Below are 22,218 nucleotides of genomic sequence, written 5' to 3'. Positions count from 1 at the left end.
CTCGCGGTTCCTGTGCTGTGAATTGTGGGAACCGCGAGGGAGCATGGTACAGAGACATGCTCCTCCCTCCTCCTCGCTCCGTCCCCAGCATTAGAAGTGCCACCGGACCGGGGGGCTGCCACCCGGCCCGGCAGCACCAGCGTGGAAAGCGGCCGGCCCCCTCTGACTCACTCCTCTCAGGTAAATGGAGGGGAATTATAGAGACACAAAGGGGGGGAGGGGGAATTATAGAGACACAAAGGGGGGAGGGGGAATTATAGAGACACAAAGGGGGAGGGGGAATTATAGAGACACAAAGGGGGGAGGGGGAATTATAGAGACACAAAGGGGGGAGGGGGAATTATAGAGACACAAAGGGGGGAGGGGGAATTATAGAGACACAAAGGGGGGAGGGGGAATTATAGAGACACAAAGGGGGAGGGGGAATTATAGAGACACAAAGGGGGGGAGGGGGTATTATAGAGACACAAAGGGGGGGAGGGGGTATTATAGAGACACAAAGGGGGGGAGGGGGTATTATAGAGACACAAAGGGGGGGAGGGGGTATTATAGAGACACAAAGGGGGGGTATTATAGAGACACAAAGGGGGGGTATTATAGAGACACAAATGGGGGGGGGTATTATAGAGACACAAATGGGGGGGGGTATTATAGAGACACAAAGGAGGGGAGGGGTATTATAGAGACACAAAGGGGAGGGGTATTATAGAGACACAAAGGGGAGGGGTATTATAGAGACACAAAGGGGGAGGGGTATTATAGAGACACAAAGGAGGGGAGGGGTATTATAGAGACACAAAGGGGGGTATTATAGAGACACAAAGGGGGGAGGGGTATTATAGAGACACAAAGGGGGGAGGGGTATTATAGAGACACAAAGGGGGGGGGGTATTATAGAGACACAAGGGGAGGGGGGGAAATAAAACAGAGATAGGGAAGAAAGAGACAGTGGGAGAATAGAGAGAGACAGAGGGGGAGAAAGAGGGGGATAGAGAGATGGTAGAGGGGGATAGAGAGATGGTAGAGAGGGAGAGAGAGACAGGGAAAAGAGGGAAAAAGAGACAGAGGGGAAGAGAGAGATACACAAGGGGAGGGGGAGAAAGAGGCAGAGGGGGAAGAGAGTGACTGGGAAGGAGAGGGGTGACATGGACACAGAGGAGCAGAGAGGGGGAGAAAGAAATATATATATAATATGACTGGTGGATCCAGGGGGGGGCAACGGGCAATTGCCCTTTCCCCCCCAGATGCTCTCCCCTGCTGGCCAATGCAAGGCTGGCACTGTCCAAGCACCATGTGCCTTCACGGACCGGAGGGGAGATCAGAGATCTCCCTCCCTGTTCTGGAGGCACCATGCAGGCAGCCGGCAGGGGAGGGAGGAAGAGAGGACCCGGGAGCTCAGCCTACAGCTCCTCCGGGTCCTTCTTGTGCGAGTACAGAGCATTGCCGCCGTTACAGTGGCAACGCTCCAGCTCTCGCGAGAGTGAACTCTAGCGCTGGAGCTACGGGCTAGAGTTCACTCTCACCACTGCGACCTCTAGCCCCATACACACACCCAGACCCCCCATACACACATTGCCCCACCCAAACACACATTGCCCCACACACCCTACACACTGAACCTTTCACACAAACTGCACTCCTCACACACTGCACCAATGCTCCTATACCCTACTACAGGCCCATATCCCAGCAGACCCCAGGTAAGTTGTCAAACTGTTCTTAAACGGTTTGACTACTTACTCTGGGAGCGGGTCCCAGCACTCCTGGCACCATAACCACTACACAGAGCAGTAGTGGTTATTGTGCATGGATTATTTCTTTAAATCTATAAGTGCCCCTCCCGAGATCAGGCTCTGGATCCGCCACTGGTGTGCGTGTGTGTGTGTATATATATATATATATATATATCATGTATATTAATGTGTGTATTAGTTATATATATATATATATATATATATATACAGGACTTCAAAATAAACAAGATATCGTCATTTTTTACAGTTGTGCCCTACATACATTCACCATTGCCCAACCATTCATACATGTCAAGGTAGTTGGACTGAAACATTGGTTATATGCAAAGGCACGTCTGCTTAAAATAAATCTGCACTCTTGTTTTTTTTGGAAGCCTATATGTGCTTTTTTTCACGTTGGAGTAATCATTTTTAATCTTAAATGATCTTTTCTAACGCTGTATTTGCACACTATGCTGGCGTGACGCATTATGGGGCTGGTAAATAATTTTTTTCCAGGGCTGCTTTTAATTCCCAGTCCGGCCCTGTTTGTCTGTTACAGGGAGCAGGGTTGTGCTGCAGCGAGAGTGTGTTTTAACATGCTTATGTTGCGCTTTTAATAAGCACGAGAGAGGGCATTTTAACCCTTAGATAAATAGTAAATACAAAATAAAGGGTCAGAAAGTGTGCTAAAGCTATACCTTCCTCTGTACAAATCTTTGCACTCAACATAAATAAGTCTTCATTTTGAAATTTAGTCTCGTGCCTTCACATAAAACATTTGTGGTTTGTTTCTGAAACACTCAGTGTTTTCAAGTCTTGCTCAACCTCCCCACCTGAATCCTGGCACACAGACGCAAGACACACTCGCTTTACAGACATGTCATTGCTGACTGACTGGCAATATTGGGGGTGCCTGTATCAAGTGGAAACAGAATCTGGGACTTTATATTTCATATAAATGAACAGGAATTCCAACTAGCATTAGACAATTTTGAAAACAAAAATCTTCAAATTACCTTCTACCATTCAGGTAGTTATTCACCAACGTGAGAATTGGTGGGAATTCAAAGTGGAGGCCATAATAGAAACAACTGAAAGGACTTGAAATGTCTTGTAAACTTGCTATTTTGGCCTTTTTTGAAATTTTATTTGAATTGACGGCAATTCTCACTTTAACCCTGTTAATCTAGACTTTGAGTTGGAGAAATGTCCAGCAAAGGTAAATACACTGATCAGCCATAACATTTAAAACCATCTCCCTTGTATCATGATGTAGGCCCTCCTCATGCAGCTGTGATGCATCGAGGCATGGACTCCATAAGACCTCTGAACGTGTCCTGCTGTATCCGGCACCAAGACATTAAATCCTACAAGTTGCGAGGTGGGGCCTCCATTGATCAGATATGTGGTTCCAGCACATCCCACAGATGCTCGGTCGAATTGAGATCTGAAGAATTTAGAGACCAAAGACTTAATTTCTTCATGTTCCTCAAACCATTTTTAAACACGTTTTGCAGGGTGCATTATCTTGCTGAATGGGGCAATGGCCATCAGGGAACCGCATTGCCATGAAGGAGTGTATGTGGTCTGCAACAATCTCTAGGTAGATGGTACGTGTGAGTGTAACATCCACAAGAATGCCAGAACCCAAGGATTCCTAGAAGAACATTTTCCATAGTATAATGCTGTCTCTGCCGGCCTGCTTTCTTGACATAGTGCATCCTGCTGCCATCTCTTCGCGTAAACAACCCAGGCACCAGGCCATCTTCCTGATCTAAAAGAAAATGTGATTCTTTAGACCAGGCAACTTTCATCCATTTCTCCACGATCCAGTTCTGATGTTCACATCCTCATTACAGGTACTTTCAGCGGTGGACAGGGGTCATCATGGGCACTCTGACCAGTCTGCGTTTTTTTTCATCAATTTGAGCTACAGTTGCTCTTCTGTGTGATTGGACCAGTCGAGCTAACCTTTGCTCCCCACGTGTATCAGGGAGCATTGGCACCCATGACCCTGACCCAGGTTGTCCTTCCTTGCAAGAAAAAAAAAAATCCAGAAAAACACAGCCTGCTTGAAATTTATTTTTAAACACACTCAGATCTCACAGCACAGTGTGTTTACTTTTGAAGTTCTTATCTCATGTTCTGTTCATCGACATTTAATCACACACACATTAAACTGCCCCTGCACGGTCTAGCAGGTTATTATGAGCAGTAGAGAAAACATTATAAATTAAGAATGTGGAATAAAGATTTTTTTTTTTTTTTTTTTTTATGGAAATTGTGTAGGAAGGCTGTGCAAGTCACATGCAGGGAGGTGTGACTAGGATTCATAAACAAAGGGATTTAACTCCTAAATGGCAGGGGCATGTTCTATACACCAAAACTGCTTCATTATTTTTTTATTTGGTGCTTATAGAGTCCCTTTAAAGCAGGGGTTCCCAGTGGTACGCATGCCCCCAGGGGTACAATTCAGTGAAAGTCCATGAGGAGCCCGGTCGTGCACTGTTGCGCTTTAGCAGTGTGACCGGGCCCCTTTTTTATCTGCAGGGAGCTCAAACAGACCCACGCTTGTGGAAGTGAGGGAAGGGGGCCGCAAGCTGCTAGTGCCCGCCCCCTCCCACCCAAAATAATTCAACACGCCCCCTTCCTGGGCTAACCCCGCCTGAGCTGCATAACCACTTTGGAGACATAACACTGCCTGCATAAGCCCGCCTTCATGCTGCACAACTCCACCCACTGCTTCTTAGCCCCGCCTCTGTTAGACCTCTTGAATGAAAGGCGCACAAGGGAGATGGGAGTTTTCCAAGTCGACAATTAACTAAAATTTACAGAAACATTTGCTACGCCCATAAAGCGCTAATTATTGGCTAACCTCGGCATTGCCATAGAAACTCGAGTGAGAATCCTGATTGGCCAAGTCGTTTCCTGGTTTGAGAACTCACAGAAAAAGGTACAAATATGGGGAAATTTAAGTGTGTTTTGTGTATAACAGACAGCCACACCCAGTATGACAATCCGACAGTTGTTGATTCCACTCCCCAGGATTATAAAAAGCCGCTTTTCCAGTTCTAACTTCTTGTACCAACATGACGGAGTGCTGTAGCTCACTGACTCACTGAAAGTCGGTGGGGGGGAGATTGGCAGCTTATCTATAGACATAACGCAGGCATGGCTTCTTAAAGGCCCACAGTCATCTAAGGACATCGAGTCCAGGTTATCGATAGGCCGTCCTGAGAGTATTCTGAGATCCGTGTTCGGGCTGCCATTTATTCCCAATGCAAAATCAAGGGGTGCATTCACCGGCATTTAGGAGAACTAAGAAGGAAACTGCAAACTTTAGGACAAAAAACAAAAAGCTGAATCAAACCATTATTTCCAGTCCCCCCTTTTCATTCTAATATATCTTTTTTATAATTTTTTTTTAATTAATTTTTTTTGTTGTTTTAGCCTTAAACCCGCAGTTTCTTCTTAATTCTCTGCTGTTTTGATCTGGAAAACGAAGCCTCCAAGAGGACATAAAGTGTGGGGTTTATTTGACATTTAATGTATTGTAGTGACTTGAAAATTGACTTTGGGCCAAATAAGCTGGTGTGAGAAATGCTTGTCACAGACTGGCTATTCCTAGCCTGAATATTGTGGTTCTGGTTTCAGTTCACTGTCTGGTGTAATAAATCTTGCTCTGATTAATTCTGCTATGCAGCATTGAAATACGCCCCAGATTTATTTTGCAGACTCCTGTTGTTCGTTTGCCTTTCTATCGGGGAAGTTCTGCTTCTAACAAACAGCTGTCTGAGAAATGAGAGACTGGGTTTATCTCACAGAGCGTTACGGCAGACTGCGCACTATAACTGTAACGCAAACTGACCTGCACATGGATACAATACACCCCATAGCACCACGTATATTCATCATCTTTGTAAAATATATTGGCTTCCGCCCAACTGTCCAAAGACGTGCTCATTATATAAACTCGTGTGTTAGGGCAGGAATTGGTGTGTGTGTGTGTGTGTGTGTATATTTAAAAAGAAATGTCTTATGTCCAGTGGTATTCAGGCCACTCTGACCATAAAGTGGAGGCACTTATACAAATGTGTGGCAACCTATTGTGACCAAATTGTGCTATATTATACACGTGTAAACGAAGGGGATAATGTGTAGCATGTATTGGTCTGGTGAATGCATCTGCAGCATTTTTTCATTCTTATATATTTATATATTTTTCTCTTTTATCAGCTTTTTCAATAAATATGGCGACTGCCGTTCCATGTGAGACTCTGCGCACAGGCCAGAAGATGCCGCTTATTGGTCTCGGGACCTGGAAGAGCGCTCCTGGTCAGGTGAGGATCTCCTGAAATTCACACATCTGTCCAAAAACTGGTATTTTAGTGCCTACACATGGCATTATAATGCATCTTTTGGCCATGACGTCTCTCTGCCTAAAAGTATTAAATCCGCACCGTTCAAACTGGGATATTGCACACTGGTCATCGGCTATAAGAACATTCTGCTGACTGGTGGTTAAATATTGGGTTTATTCATACAGGGTTATTCACAAAGTCATAGAGACCAAATTTCGACTGCATTGACAATTTGCAGATTTATTAAATCCAAGTGCAGCCAGGATTCGTCTGGTCCAACTGATTCTGCATCATTCCTTTGGAAATCCGTAATATCTGCATGCGAACCAATAAACATCACAGGAATCTGACATTTATCAATGACCGCATGGCAACCGAAGATAAACCAAATAAATCCAATCAAGTTTCTATACACTTTTTGTAATTGAATTAATAAAAGGAAGCACTATTTGCCCACAGACAGCAATACTCTATTATTCATGAAGATCTAGTGTCCTCCCCCACCCATACAGTTGTTTTTAATTTTTTTAAAATTTGTGTTAATTATAAAATGGGAGGGGCATTCCCGCTGCCCTCCCAGGGAGGCTTGGGGTCACCAATCCAAAAGCCACCCCCCCAATAAAAATTAAATTACTTTTATCTACACTCTCGCCGTAATAGTAGAGAGGGGGCAATTAAACTAATGCCCGTTGGAAAAAATATATACTTCTGTCTTCTAATTCATTTTATCTTCAGTCCCAAAAAAGGCCAAATAATTATAATAATAAGTCTAGAATAGAAGACGCCACTAATTTAGAATAAAACCAGATGTAAAAAAACAAAAAAAACGCCAGAGGAAATCAAACCGCGGCGCAATCCATAATCAATCTTCACCCCTGCACCACGGATGGTCTCCTAACTATTTGCCTGCTAGTGTGTGTGTGTGTGTGTATATGTGTATATATATATGTATATGTGTATATATATATATATATATATATATATATATATATATATATATATATATTTCCATGCCTGGATATGATGCCTTTAGTGTGGATTTCAGTTGTCTGACATCATTCGGTATCGCTGAAATCCAGAGCCTGATTCACAAAAAGCAGAAATTGTGGAAATCCATAGAATTCTGACCTTCGTGAATAACCCTGTGTATTCTTAGAATATAAAAAAAAACATATACTAAAGCAGCTCTTTTATTCCAGTTTGGACATTTTTGGCTTGAATTGTATAAGTCCTCGCTGTTCTCAGTTTAGTGGATAAACCCTTACCTCCTGCCCTAGCGGATGTTCTTGCGATTACCTGAATAGGAGAAAACAACTGTGCGCTCCAGAGGTTACAACAACTCACATTAAAACCCTATAATATCCAAAAGAAAAGATAAATGGGGATACACAAACGGTTACACTAAGGGATCCAAGAATTCTGCTCTAATATGAAAACCTTATTTCATCATGTTGCACAGAACACTTGATTATAAGTTTAAAAGAAACCGTACATGCATATTTAAAGCTACACATCAATTACTGTAAGTAAAACAAGTGAGAAACACAATTCATAGAAAAAAAATTTAAAGTGCAAATGTTTGTTTTAATATAATAGTGCGAAATGTATTTAAAAAAATATGTATATAAAAGGAGTCTGTCTGCATTTAGATCAATTTGTATGTTTTTTAAAGTGATGAATTGTATTGACTAGACTTGCTGTGTGGACTCGGAGTATAATAATAGGGCACTTCACACACGGTATAATGAGCTCACAGCTCGTTTAACATGAATAATAGTGACTAATACTGTACAGCTCATTATAAAGACCTTAATGAGCTTCGTTTGTAATGCCCTGTTACTGGCGTCCTGCGCTGGAGGTGTGAGGTGTGCCCTGCCTTCTATAAATCGGAGGGGGGGGGGGGAATACACTATTCCCATAGTGTATGGCAGTCTGGGACCTTTTATTCCCATAGTGTATGGCAGTCTGGGACCTTTTATTCCCATAGTGTATGGCAGTCTGGGACCTTTTATTCCCATAGTGTATGACCGTCTGGGACCTTTTATTCCCATAGTGTATGACAGTCTGGGACCTTTTATTCCCATAGTGTATGACAGTCTGGGACCTTTTATTCCCATAGTGTATGGCAGTCTGGGACCTTTTATCCCCATAGTGTATGGCAGTCTGGGACCTTTTATTCCCATAGTGTATGACAGTCTGGGACCTTTTATTCCCATAGTGTATGACAGTCTGGGACCTTTTATTCCCATAGTGTATGACAGTCTGGGACCTTTTATTCCCATAGTGTATGGCAGTCTGGGACCTTTTATCCCCATAGTGTATGACAGTCTGGGACCTCTTATCCCCATAGTGTATGACAGTCTGGGACCTTTTATCCCCATAGTGTATGGCAGTCTGGGACCTTTTATCCCCATAGTGTATGGCAGTCTGGGACCTCTTATCCCCATAGTGTATGACAGTCTGGGACCTCTTATCCCCATAGTGTATGACAGTCTGGGACCTCTTATCCCCATAGTGTATGACAGTCTGGGACCTCTTATCCCCATAGTGTATGACAGTCTGGGACCTCTTATCCCCATAGTGTATGACAGTCTGGGACCTTTTATCCCCATAGTGTATGGCAGTCTGGGACCTTTTATTCCCATAGTGTATGGCAGTCTGGGACCTTTTATTCCCATAGTGTATGACAGTCTGGGACCTCTTATCCCCATAGTGTATGACAGTCTGGGACCTCTTATCCCCATAGTGTATGACAGTCTGGGACCTCTTATCCCCATAGTGTATGACAGTCTGGGACCTCTTATCCCCATAGTGTATGACAGTCTGGGACCTTTTATTCCCATAGTGTATGGCAGTCTGGGACCTTTTATCCCCATAGTGTATGACAGTCTAAAAGCATGTCTGCAATAGGTGTCCACAGTGCTGCCAGGAGGGGGTCTGCCTGAATACATACACAAGTAATATAAATATATATTATAGCTTATTTCACGACCATGGCAGCACTAGGCCCTGGAGTAGTGCTGCCATGGCCCATTACTGGTCATGGTATGTCATGATGGGGTTTTCACATTCCTGGGCTACCCTATGGTCTCAAAAGGCAACACAGACCCAGCAACCCAATCTGGCAAACTGAATTGGGCAAGCTCTCTATTGACCCTGTACCTTTTCAAAACACCATAAAACCTGTACATGGGGGGGGGGGGGAAGTATTGTTATACTCGGGAGACTTCGCTGAACACAAATATGAGTGTTTAAAACAGTAAAACTTATCAAAACTATGAAATCATCAGTAAAAGTGCAGTTTTTGTGTAAAACAAACGCTAACTTTGGCCAGCGTTTGTGACGAAGTGGCTACTACAAAAGACTGGACATGTGCTCTTTTGAATACCGTGGGTTGTCTACTTTTACAAATGGCATGCCATGATGAGGTTAATTTTCATTCCTGGACTGCTATACGGTCTCAAGGGCATCATAAGCCCAGCAAACCAATCTGGCAAATTTCAATGTGCAAACATGGAAAAGGGGAAAGCCCTACATTTGACCCCTGTAAGTTTGCAAAAGCCCATAAAACCTGTACATTGGGGGCACTGTTGTACTCAGGAGATGTTGCTGAACACATATCGGGGAGTTCTTTGTCAGTAATATGTAACAGGAACTAAGAATCCATGCCTAAAGTACAATGTGAGAGAAAAATAACACAAAAAATGACTACCCAAAAGTTTGACAAAGACTGATAGTAGAATTAGTGCATGGAAAGGTTTAAAATACCACCATTTGAAATACCCTAGGGTGTCTACTTTTCAAAAATCTATGGTTTGATGGGGGTTTTACATTGGAAGGCTTTAAAAATGTCCCAAAAGACCAGCTGTGAAAATTCCAAGTTGGAAAACTGGAATGGGCACCCTCCAAATAATGTCTTTTAGCCCCCAGAGAACCCAACAAGCCTATACATGGGGGTATCGCTGTACTCAGGAGATGTTGCTGAAAACATATTGGGGTGTTGTTTGGCAGAAACCCATAAAGTTCTCCGTACATGTATTCTTAAATTACTACGTGTGTCAAAAAAATCTGAAATGTATTATTATTATTTTTAAAATTTGGCATAGATTGGTGGTAAAATGGTTGCATGAAAAAAAGTCAAAATACCCCAAGTTTAATACCTTAGTTTGTCTTCTTTTAAAAAAAAAATATACACATGTGAAGCGTTATTCAGGGATTCCTGACAGATATCAGTGGTACAATGTAAGTTGTGTTTATTTTTGAAAAAAAATGGTGCTACTTGTACTTGTAGCCCTATAACTTTCCAAAAAAAAGTTAAGAACATGTTAACATTGGGTATTTCTAAACTCAAGAAAAAATGTAGAAACTATTTAGCATGGGTGGTTTTTGTTGGTCAAAGTTCGAAAAAGTTTTTTTTTTTTTTTTCTAAATTTTATTTATTATTCGTAAATTTATATGATGGGTGGGGGGAAATGGTATCTTTAGAAGTACCATTTAATGGTGAGAAACTGTATATAATGTGTGGGTACAGTAAATAAGTAAGAGAGAAATTACAGCTAAACACCAACACCACAGAAATTTAAAAAGAGCCCTGGTCCCAAACGGTAACAAAATTGGTGGTCTGGTCACTAAAGGGTTAACATTGTATTAACGTGTGTGTGTGTGTGGTTTTGCACTCACAGGTCTTCTTCCAAATATATATATATATATTGTATTGTATTTTGGTATATATTAATATCAAAATACAGTTAGAAATACATTTTATATATAATATTTACTTTTTTAAATTAATTTTTTCACAATATAAATACATCACTTTACTCTAAGTGTATTTTTATTATATGTATATATTAATAATAAAATACACTTAGTATGACGTTATATGTATGTATATTTTTTATTTATTAACCAATTTTTTTTTTTTTACACATACAGGGAGCCTACCTGAAAGTTCAGGCAGATGCCTGGACGCCTATTGCAACCATGTGACCACTCTTTCAGAGCGATCACATGGCCCGCGGGGGCCTAATTTGCCAAGGGTGGGGATTGTCTGGGCTGTGAGGCAGTTTCCCCCTCTGCCCCCCCAGACTGCGAGCAACACCGATCGCCGGCGGGGTAATGGCGGCGATCTGGTAAGTAAGCAGGAATGGCGCGGACATACTAGATATCCTTAAGGACCGTTTTTGTCGGAGGTACCTAGTAATTTCCCCCATTTATAATATTTTACAGCGCTACGGAATATGTTGGTGCTATATAAATGCCAAATTAGTGATAAACAACAAAAACAAAAATCCCTCCAAATTTAGAATTATTCAGTGCAGAGATGACATTTTACTGGTTGGTGGTAATGGCATGGTCTCTCATAACAATGACATCTTGTGGTTTTAATGTAAATTGCAAGTAAACAAAAATATGCTTGCAATATATTCCCTGGCTGTGACTGACACAGCCTGCATGAAAACAAAATGGTTTAATATTTAATCAGATGTAATTTACTCTTTTTATCTCCTGTTCTGTAAATTGAACTTTAATTACATACAGGAGGCTCCTACATGATCTAGCAAGCTATTAACAGAACAGGAGATGCAGCAAACAGAATTTGCAATGAGGGAAGTGTGAACTTTAGATGCCTCTTTACAGGAAGTGTTTAGGAAGGCTGTGCAAGTCACATTGCAGAGAATTGAGCAGTGAAACTTCGGGGACATGATTTATACATCAAAACAGCTTCATTAAGATAAAGTTGTTTTGGTGACTATAGTGTCCCTTTAATCTATAAATTGTAAAACAATGCCTTTTTGGATCCATGCAGGCTGGAGTTTTTTTTTCGAACATGTCTGTTTTGTTTCTTGTTTCCAGGTGAGGGAAGCTGTGAAATACGCCCTTGGAGTAGGATATCGGCACATTGATTGCGCCTCGGTGTACGGCAATGAAAAAGAGGTTGGAGAAGCCATTAAAGAAAGCATTGAAGCTGGAAAGGTAAACCGGTCTGTGGTTTTATTTCAGCAATCTGGCTTATCTGTGGTTTCTTAGATCACACAAACTGTGGATGTTAATTTCATTGTGGGACCAAAAGTAAAGAAAAACTCAAAATAAGCAAAATGTCAGCTTTTTTTATTTATTTATTTTTTAAACTGTGATTAAAGTTCTTTAACAAGCTTGAAATGGCTGGGGCTTGGTCTCTGAAGATGCTATAATGGATCCAGGAAGAATCTGCTTCATATTCTGGCTATTCACTTGTGTCCACTCTCTGGGTTTTAATAGCAGGATTTCTCTCACAGTCGTCAATCTCAGTCTTCACAGTTCTTTCCCAAGTATAATAATATTGTGCAAAGAGGTGAGGAAATATCGCAGAGTATAGGGAAAAGTAATTTTCTTCCAGACGTGTGTGTAATGTCTAGAATTAGCCTCCCCCTTGCCTCCCTAAATAAATATAGTAAAATATTACTTGTATTAAAGTCTGCAGATGCTGCCCCTGTCTGCCTGTGAACTGCTTTTGTCTGCTGACATCATCAGAAGTGGTGGTCTGAGCCAATCACAATGCTTCCCCATAGGATTGGCTGAGACTTTCAAGGAGGCAGATCAGGGGCAGAGCCAGCATGATTCAAACACAGACCTGGCCAATCCGCATCTCCTCATAGAGATGAATTAAATCAATGCATCTCTGAGGAAAGTTCAGTGTCTTCATGCAGAGGGTGGAGACACTGAATGTCAGTCACACTGTGCAGCACTGCCCCAAGAAGCACCTGTAGCAGCCATCTGTGGAGTGGCCAGTTGTTATTCCTAGGCTGCAATGTAAACACTGCTATTTCTCTGAAAAGATCATGTTTACAGCAGGGCTTGACAAATCCCAGGCGCCAGGGATTTGCTGGCCCCTTTAGCCCCCCGAGGTGGTCGGCTGCCTGAGTGCAGGCGGCCGGACGGCCCATAAAGAGCATGGGCTTATGTGCGGTCGCCCAGTCAGCTCAGGAAGAGCATGGGCATGCAGTCTGTCGGCCTGCTGAGGGAGAGCATTGCCGTGCGGGTGGTTAGCAGGCCAGCTGAGGAAGAGGGTGGGTGGGCGTGCACACGGGCAGGAGGCTCCTGGAAGATTGAGCCAAACGGGCAGGCGTGCAAAAGAGCTGTATCCTCCGTGCTCTGATCCCTCGCGCACCCTCTAGTGATGCCAGGAATATGACGTCATTCCGGCCCCCGGCATCACTAAATAGCGTTCTATGGAGCAGACCAGGAAGATGACTGAAGCCCCAGTGGACCACAGAGAAAGCTGAACCTCTCAAGCTCTCCCAGTGCATGCGTTTGTCAGTGAGTGAGAGTGTGTGTGTTTAGGTGACCGGTACCCCTCCAATCGAAAAGGAAAGCTGTTTTTACTCCCCTTTCTCCCCCACGCTGTGTTGGTCTCGCAGCAGGTGGCCCTGCCTCCATGTCTGTGATCATCAATCTTGATGATCTCAGCTAATCGAATGCTTTCCCATAGGAAAGCATTGGGAGGCTATTGCGCATGTGTGGCAAAACGCCGTGCTGCACCAATCAGCATCTCCTCATAGAGATGAATTGAATCAATGAATCTCTATGGGGATCATTCAGCACCTCCATGCAGAGCATGGAGACGCTAAACGTAGGTGCTGCACACTGTACAGCACTGACCCAGGATGCACTCTAGGGGGCCGTCTGAGTGACTGTCACTAGAAGTATCACTAAGCAACAATGTAAATACTGCCTTTTCTCTGAAAAGGCAGGGCTTACATTGAAAAATGTGCAGGGACAGGTTATAGACACAAGAACAAATACATTAAGCTGTATACTATACATTGAGCTATATACTATACATTAAGCTCTGTACTGTACATTGAGCTGCATACTATACGTTAAGCTGTATACTATACATTAAGCTATATACTATACATTAAGCTGTATACTATACATTGAGCTATATACTGTACATTGAGCTATATACTGTACATTGAGCTATATACTATACATTAAGCTATATACTGTACATTGAGCTGTATACTATACATTGAGCTATATACTATACATTAAGCTATATACTATACATTAAGCTGTATACTATACATTAAGCTGTATACTATACATTAAGCTGTATACTATACATTGAGCTATATACTATACATTGAGCTATATACTATACATTGAGCTATATACTATACATTAAGCTGTATATACTATACATTGAGCTGTATACTGTACATTGAGCTATATACTATACATTGAGCTATATACTATACATTGAGCTATATACTATACATTAAGCTATATACTGTACATTGAGCTGTATACTATACATTGAGCTATATACTATACATTGAGCTATATACTATACATTGAGCTATATACTGTACATTGAGCTGTATACTATACATTGAGCTGTATACTATACATTGAGCTGTATACTGTACATTGAGCTATATACTATACATTAAGCTATATACTATACATTGAGCTATATACTATACATTAAGCTGTATATACTATACATTGAGCTGTATATTATACATTAAGCTGCATGCTATACATTAACTGATATACTATACATTGAGCTGTATATTATACATTAAGCTGTATACTATACATTGAGCTATATACTATACATTGAGCTATATACTGTACATTGAGCTGTATACTATACATTAAGCTGTATACTATACATTAAGCTGTATACTATACATTAAGCTATATACTATACATTGAACTGTATACTATACATTGAGCTATATACTATACATTGAGCTGTATACTATACATTAAGCTGTATATACTATACATTAAGCTGTATACTATACATTGAGCTATATACTATACATTGAGCTATATACTATACATTAAGCTGTATACTATACATTAAGCTGTATACTATACATTGAGCTGTATACTATACATTAAGCTGTATATACTATACATTAAGCTGTATACTGTACATTGAGCTATATACTGTACATTGAGCTGTATACTATACATTAAGCTGTATACTGTACATTGAGCTATATACTATACATTAAGCTATATACTGTACATTAAGCTGTATACTATACATTAAGCTATATACTGTACATTGAGTTATATATATCATACGTTAAGCTGTATACTATACATTAAGCTGTTCTGGTGACTATAGAGTCCCTTTAAGAATTGCATATTTTACATTGAAAAACCTGGCTCCTAACTTTATTTGCTGGCTCCTAGATTCCAAGCAAACTTGTCAAGCCCTGGTTTATAGCAAAAAGCCTGAAGGTAATGATTCTACTCACCACAACAAATGCAATAAGCTGTAGTTATTCTGGTGACTGTAGTGTCCCTTTAACATACAGTAACTTGGAAATGAGTCAAATAGATTTATTTCAGGCATAGGATGTGAAATCTAAAACTTGTATTGATGTATTTTTATACTTGTGTTTTTAAAGGGTCTAAAGCGAGCAGAAATATTTGTTACGTCCAAACTATGGAATAACAAACATCATCCAGAGGACGTGGAATCTGGTATAAGGAAAACGCTAGAAGATTTACAGCTCGATTACATCGATTTATATCTCATGCACTGGCCGTACGCCTTCAAGTAAGTGTGTGAGGGCCGAGCAGCTCGCAGGCTGCATACAGAATGCCGTACACTATATATTGATACAGAGAATGCCCTCCAGCTGTACAGTGTAGCCAGGCATGGGTGCCGGTGGCACTCTGATTTCCGCGTTGGTCTGTCTAAGACCCGGATGGTTTTCTTGCTGATGTTGGTGCTCACAGGATAGAACTGTATAACACGACCTCTGCCTTGGCCAGACCTGCCGTGCTCTTGGCCGAGCTGAGTCAGAAAGCCGTTCAGGCATCTGCCTGCTTGCTCCCTCTAGTGTCCGATATTGGCATTGCAACATTTCTGTTGACGTTTTCAAATTATAATGTGTGATTTAAGTCTTTTAATCAACTTCTCGGATAATTTAAAAAATCGAGGAATTATTGTGGGTAATTAGTCTATGTAAGCTGTTCAGACTGTTATTCATATTAAATATATATTGCTGAATGTGCAATCCTCTTAACTCTTCCAACACATTGTTTCATATAGATTGTAATCGTATTTGGCTTAAACTGTAATGTAAACACAATAAACTTGCAGTGCTTCATTTATAACTCATGTAAAGGTTGTGCTTGATGGACTTGTATCTTTATTTTCAACCTAGATTACTATGTAGCTAATGCTCAGCCAGCCACACACCCTTTTCATTCTAGATGATTGCTGAGTGTTATAGGACTTGTGTTTCACTGGAAGGATGGCCGCTTATTATTCCACTAATAGATCATTCCATTAAAGGAAAACAAAGCTGTAATCCTAACACTATAGGGTCCCTCTGCCCCTGTGTTCCCCCTCCCCAGTTAAACAAATAAATCAAAAGTTCTGCGATGGCTCATAATAGAAGAGAACGGTTTCTGATTCAGACTCAGAGTGTACAGTTTAATTATTTTAGCTGCTCCTGCCCCTGTAATATCGGTGATATTTTGAATTTTCTAGGAGAGGAGGTGATATCTTCCCACTAAATCCCGATGGCTCGGTGCAATATGATGACACGGATTACAGAGATACCTGGAAGGCTATGGAGAAGCTGGTGGAAAAGGGTCTGACCAAAGCTATCGGGCTGTCGAACTTTAATAAGAGACAAATCGATGATATTCTCAGCATTGCCGCTGTGAAGCCGGCCGTCTTACAGGTTTGCACACCTTAACACTCTAACATTTAATGCTTTAAATCGGAGCGTTCAATCTCTGTATTTCTGGATTATGATTTCACCATGGTTCCCTGCCAGCCAATGGTTTGGCAACACATTTTGGGACTTGCATACAAAGAGTTGGAGGATAACCACCCCCCCCTCTAAATAATTCCAAGATCTATTGAAAATGCAGAATGTTAAATGTAGAATGCGGTAAGGAGTGATTTTACACATGGCGCACGTTTTCTGAGTATGTTCTGTTTCTCGTTGCTGACGTGTTGGTGGTTTGAAATTCTAGTTGTTATACAAGGACCAGATATAGTCTGTATCATCTTCACATCGATCGTAATTCCTGTATTGCTGGTCTTGCAGGCAGAGTGCCACCCGTACCTTGCTCAGAATGAGCTGATTGCCCACTGTCGTGCCCAGGGCCTGGCATTCACCGGTTACAGCCCACTTGGATCCCCAGACAGGAGCTGGAGAAAACCTGAAGATCTGGTTCTGCTGGAGGAACCATGCATTCTAGCGATGGCAAAGAAATATGGCAAATCCGAGGCGCAGATCCTTCTCCGGTGTGTACTGAAAGAACCTGTTGTTTCTTGGCAGTTCTCTATGAAATAAGATTGTTATTAATATTGGCCATGCGGCATTTCTCTGCATTTACAGGAATAAATGCAGGCTCCCCATAAATTTGTTTTATTTTTACTGTTGGTTTGCCCCCTCCTGCCCCTCACTGCTTTATATTATTATTATTTTTATTTTATTTTTTGTGTGTAATGCAATTTGCACTTTATGGGGAAAAAATATATATTGTTGTTGTTATTATATTCTTAACAGGTGGCAAGTTCAGAGACATGTCATCACCATTCCAAAAAGTGTCACGCCTTCCCGGATTTCACAGAACCTCCAGGTACTCCAGAACTCTTTCCTTCACTAGGGAATAGGGAATAATAGGGAAAATAAACCTACATTTCTACTATAACTAAAAACAAACAAGCCAAAAATATGTAGACTTTTCATGGAATTCTCATAAGCACTGCTTTGGAATTTCATTGCAATTCATTAGACAAACGTCCGCCTTGAAACTTGACAAAAGACAAAGCAACCTCCGTCAGCGTTCATCGCTTCCCACAGCTGTCACTGGGAGTGATCCTCCATAGACCGTAGCGTTGTATTCGCGCCAGGAGCTGAAGGTAGAGTATGGTGGAGGACAGGAGTAGGTAAATAGAACTCCCCATAGCATCCCGCCTCAGCCACCGCACACCAAACGGAGATGTCACCATTGGGGGTCAATTCAAAATATGCAAAGACCTCAGAAGGTGACTGAGTCGCTTTAAACCCGTTCCGTTTATATAATGTGAAACGTGTGAACAAAGCTTAATGTCCTCACGGAGCCTTTCACATTTTATATTGCTGCTGTGGGACTTGTGGGTCAGTGAACATGGTGATATCTCCCTCCGATGCAGTATTGTTGGTGGTTTCAGCCTTTACTCTCCTCTTTATTCTGATTATCACATCGCTACGTATTAACGCAAACCGTCTAGTTATTACAGTGTGACTTGTCAAATTCAAGTTGAATTTCAGAAATTCAGTGTTGTTGGATCAACAGCAAAAATAGATATGAGAAATGCTGAGCTTGATGGACGCATGTCTCTTTTCCGCTTATGTAACTATATACCATTTATACAGAAGCAGAATGTGTTAGAGTTTTTCTAAATTATAATAAGAAAGAGAATGCACCCCAAAAAAGTCACAATAGTAACTTAACCTGGTTTAATAAATCAATATCAAATTACAGGCAAAAATAAACAATATTAGTGAAGTGACATAATAGGCACAAAACATAAATAAAAAAATCAAGAATAATTACCAGAAGTTCTCACAAGCCTAATAGGGCAGAAACAGGACACAAAAACTAACCCCCCAACGTTTCGGCACCTCCTGGTTGCCTTTATCAAGGGTATATTATATCTGGATTCACCACAATCCCTTTAAATAGCAATAAATCACCCGATGGCCATCAGTATGGAGGGGAGAGCCGAAACCGGAAGTGAGATTATCACCTCCGTCCTCGGACACATCCACTCCATATAGCATACTCTTAAATTATATACATAGAATAATAATCCACCCACATAAGATTCTAACCTTGTGGCAGCCTGTCATATGTGCAAAAAGTTTTTCTAAATAAAGTATAATAATCAACATAAAAGATCGCTGACATGAAGACCTTTTCCATTTGGGCCAATATTTCAAATCTGCTTTGAATTTCCCACAATTCACACTTTATGTGTGATGTTTTGTGTGAATTGTGTGCCCCCAGCTGCACTGCCTTCCTGCCTCTACACTTATCTACCATGACATCTCTCTTATTCATTCATTTAATGTATTTTGTCTGTGCAGGTGTTTGATTTCTGTCTCACAGAGGAAGAGATGAAGGAAATTGGAGGTCTTAATAAAGGCTGGAGATATATTATCCCATTGATAACAGTAAGGACATTTTTATTTTTCCCTATCTTTCTGTCTTGTCTCTCGCACTCTGCCTCGTGTTCTCTCGCTCTCTCATGTTCTCTCGCTCTCTCATGTTCTCTCGCTCTCTCATGTTCTCTCGCTCTCTCGCGTTCTGCCTCGTGTTCTCTCGCTCTCTCGCGTTCTGCCTCGTGTTCTCTCGCTCTCTCGCGTTCTGCCTCGTGTTCTCTCTCTCGCGCGCGCTCTGCCTCGTGTTCTCTCTCTCGCGCGCGCTCTGCCTCGTGTTCTCTCTCTCGCGCGCGCTCTGCCTCGTGTTCTCTCTCTCGCGCGCGCTCTGCCTCGTGTTCTCTCTCTCGCGCGCGCTCTGCCTCGTGTTCTCTCTCTCGCGCGCGCTCTGCCTCGTGTTCTCTCTCTCGCGCGCGCTCTGCCTCGTGTTCTCTCTCTCGCGCGCGCTCTGCCTCGTGTTCTCTCTCTCGCGCGCGCTCTGCCTCGTGTTCTCTCTCTCGCGCGCGCTCTGCCTCGTGTTCTCTCTCTCGCGCGCGCTCTGCCTCGTGTTCTCTCTCTCGCGCGCGCGCTCTGCCTCGTGTTCTCTCTCTCGCGCGCGCGCTCTGCCTCGTGTTCTCTCTCTCGCGCGCGCGCTCTGCCTCGTGTTCTCTCTCTCGCGCTCTGCCTCGTGTTCTCTCTCTCGCGCGCGCGCTCTGCCTCGTGTTCTCTCTCTCGCGCGCGCGCTCTGCCTCGTGTTCTCTCTCGCGCGCGCGCTCTGCCTCGTGTTCTCTCTCGCGCGCGCGCTCTGCCTCGTGTTCTCTCTCGCGCGCGCGCTCTGCCTCGTGTTCTCTCTCGCGCGCGCGCGCTCTGCCTCGTGTTCTCTCTCGCGCGCGCGCTCTGCCTCGTGTTCTCTCTCTCGCGCGCGCTCTGCCTCGTGTTCTCTCTCTCGCGCGCTCTGCCTCGTGTTCTCTCTCTCGCGCGCGCGCGCTCTGCCTCGTGTTCTCTCTCTCACGCGCGCGCTCTGCCTCGTGTTCTCTCTCTCGCGCGCGCGCTCTGCCTCGTGTTCTCTCTCTCGCGCGCGCTCTGCCTCGTGTTCTCTCTCTCGCGCGCGCTCTGCCTCGTGTTCTCTCTCTCGCGCGCGCTCTGCCTCGTGTTCTCTCTCTCGCGCGCGCTCTGCCTCGTGTTCTCTCTCTCGCGCGCGCTCTGCCTCGTGTTCTCTCTCTCGCGCGCGCTCTGCCTCGTGTTCTCTCTCTCGCGAGCGCTCTGCCTCGTGTTCTCTCTCTGCCTCGCGTTCTCTCTATTGCTTTCTGCGCCTCGCGTTCTCTCTATTGCTTTCTGCGCCTCGCGTTCTCTCTCTTGCTTTCTGCGCCTCGCGTTCTCTCTCTTGCTTTCTGCGCCTCGCGTTCTCTCTCTTGCTTTCTGCGCCTCGCGTTCTCGCTCTCTGCGCCTCGCGTTCTCGCTCTCTTTCTGCGCCTCGTGCTCTCTCTCTCGCGATCTCTCTCTTTCTGTGCCTCGTGTTCTCTCTCGCGTGCGCTGTGCCTCGTGTTCTCTCTCGGCGCGCGCTGTGCCTCGTGTTCTCTCTCGCGCGCTTGCTCTCTCGCATTCTCTCTCTCGCGCGTTCTCTCTATTGCTTTCTGCGCCTCGCGTTCTCGCTCTCTGCGCCTCGCGTTCTCGCTCTCTGCGCCTCGCGTTCTCGCTCTCTGCGCCTCGCGTTCTCGCTCTGTGCGCTTCTCGCTCTCGCTCTCTTTCTGCGCCTCATGCGTTCGCTCTCTCTCTTTCTGCACCTCGTGCTCTCTCTCTCGCGATCTCTCTCTTTTGTGTGCCTCGTGCTCTCTCTCTCGCGATCTCTCTCTTTCTGTGCCTCGTGCTCTCTCTCTCTCGCGATCTCTCTCTTTCTGTGCCTCGTGCTCTCTCTCTTCTCAATTCTTGTTAAAAAAGTTCCCCTTTCTGTGTATTCTATATTCCCTCTTGTATTTCTCTCTCTCTCTCGCGATCTCTCTCTTTCTGTGCCTCGTGCTCTCTCTCTCGCGATCTCTCTCTTTCTGTGCCTCGCGATCTCTCTCTTCTTAATTCTTGTTAAAAAAGTTCCCCTTTCTGTGTATTCTATATTTCCTCTTTTATTTCTCTCTCTCTAGGTGAACGGGAAGTCTGTAGCTCGGGACGCTGGACACCCTTTTTATCCATTTAATGATCCTTACTAAATGGATGCAGTCTGATTTTACATGTTGTATGCAGTGCTCAGTACTTTAGGTTTTGTAGTTAAATCGCTTCTTGCCATTAACATTTCAGGTAATCCAATAAACACTTTCACATGTGCTGTGTGTGTGCGCGCATTATTTTCAAAATTTCATTCAACAAAAATAAGAAATCCTTCCCATTCCCTTTTTTTTTTAAATTTAATTTTTTTACTTTGAAACGACTCCATGTTTGTAATACAGCAAGCAAGCTCCTTCTCCTATTTATTAACTTTCATTGAACTAAATAAACTTTTTTAATTAAAATAAATACATTAAAAAAAATCTACTCTAAATTTCAGTGGAAAAAAGCATTGTATCCCATGGTAGGGATCACGCCATTCTATGATAAACTTTCCATCCTGTTGACTCAGTGGGGGACATATAAATTGTCCCACTTGGGCAGGTTATAAGCCATCAATCTAATTCATACTACCAGATATTAACGTCTTTTCATTGCATTTCCCTTTCTATCCAAAAAAAATAAAACAATATTCTGACTCTAAATGTTTTTTTACATTTATTTATTTATTTATTTTTTAATTCTTTATTTTTTTAGTGCATGTGAATTACAATTGTTTCGTCAATGCCCCAACGGTAATGACAAACATTGGGATGGACATAGCGTGACAATTAGAAGCATTTGAGTAGATAGCACAGTTTTTTGTATAATGCGAGTCTCAAGTGAGATCTAACTTACATATTACGTTTCAACTTACATATTACG

At 42.8% G+C, this 22,218-nt stretch overlaps 1 protein-coding gene across 3 annotated transcripts in view; it reads left to right on the top strand.

The window, feature by feature from the left end:
- Positions 1-21,523, top strand: part of AKR1A1 (aldo-keto reductase family 1 member A1) — a 30,651-nt gene extending 9,128 nt beyond the window's left edge. Inside the window, exons 1-9 of one of the 3 annotated variants that reach the window (XM_063427700.1) lie at positions 4,842-4,952; positions 5,973-6,076; positions 11,954-12,073; positions 15,514-15,665; positions 16,608-16,803; positions 17,176-17,375; positions 17,641-17,713; positions 19,207-19,293; positions 21,393-21,522. In XM_063427700.1, coding sequence (XP_063283770.1) covers positions 5,987-6,076; positions 11,954-12,073; positions 15,514-15,665; positions 16,608-16,803; positions 17,176-17,375; positions 17,641-17,713; positions 19,207-19,293; positions 21,393-21,458 — 984 coding nt within the window. In that variant the 5' untranslated portion in view covers positions 4,842-4,952; positions 5,973-5,986 and the 3' untranslated portion in view covers positions 21,459-21,522. Of the gene's footprint in view, positions 1-4,841; positions 4,953-5,972; positions 6,077-11,953; positions 12,074-15,513; positions 15,666-16,607; positions 16,804-17,175; positions 17,376-17,640; positions 17,714-19,206; positions 19,294-21,392 lie in introns of those variants that run through there. The other 2 variants (XM_063427697.1, XM_063427699.1) reach the window with 2 other exon arrangements.
- Positions 21,524-22,218: the final 695 nt, after the last annotated feature.

The sequence above is a fragment of the Pelobates fuscus genome, chromosome 7 (assembly GCF_036172605.1).
Source record: "Pelobates fuscus isolate aPelFus1 chromosome 7, aPelFus1.pri, whole genome shotgun sequence".
Lineage (NCBI taxonomy): Eukaryota > Metazoa > Chordata > Amphibia > Anura > Pelobatidae > Pelobates > Pelobates fuscus.
This window is presented reverse-complemented; position numbering and strand designations above follow the sequence as displayed.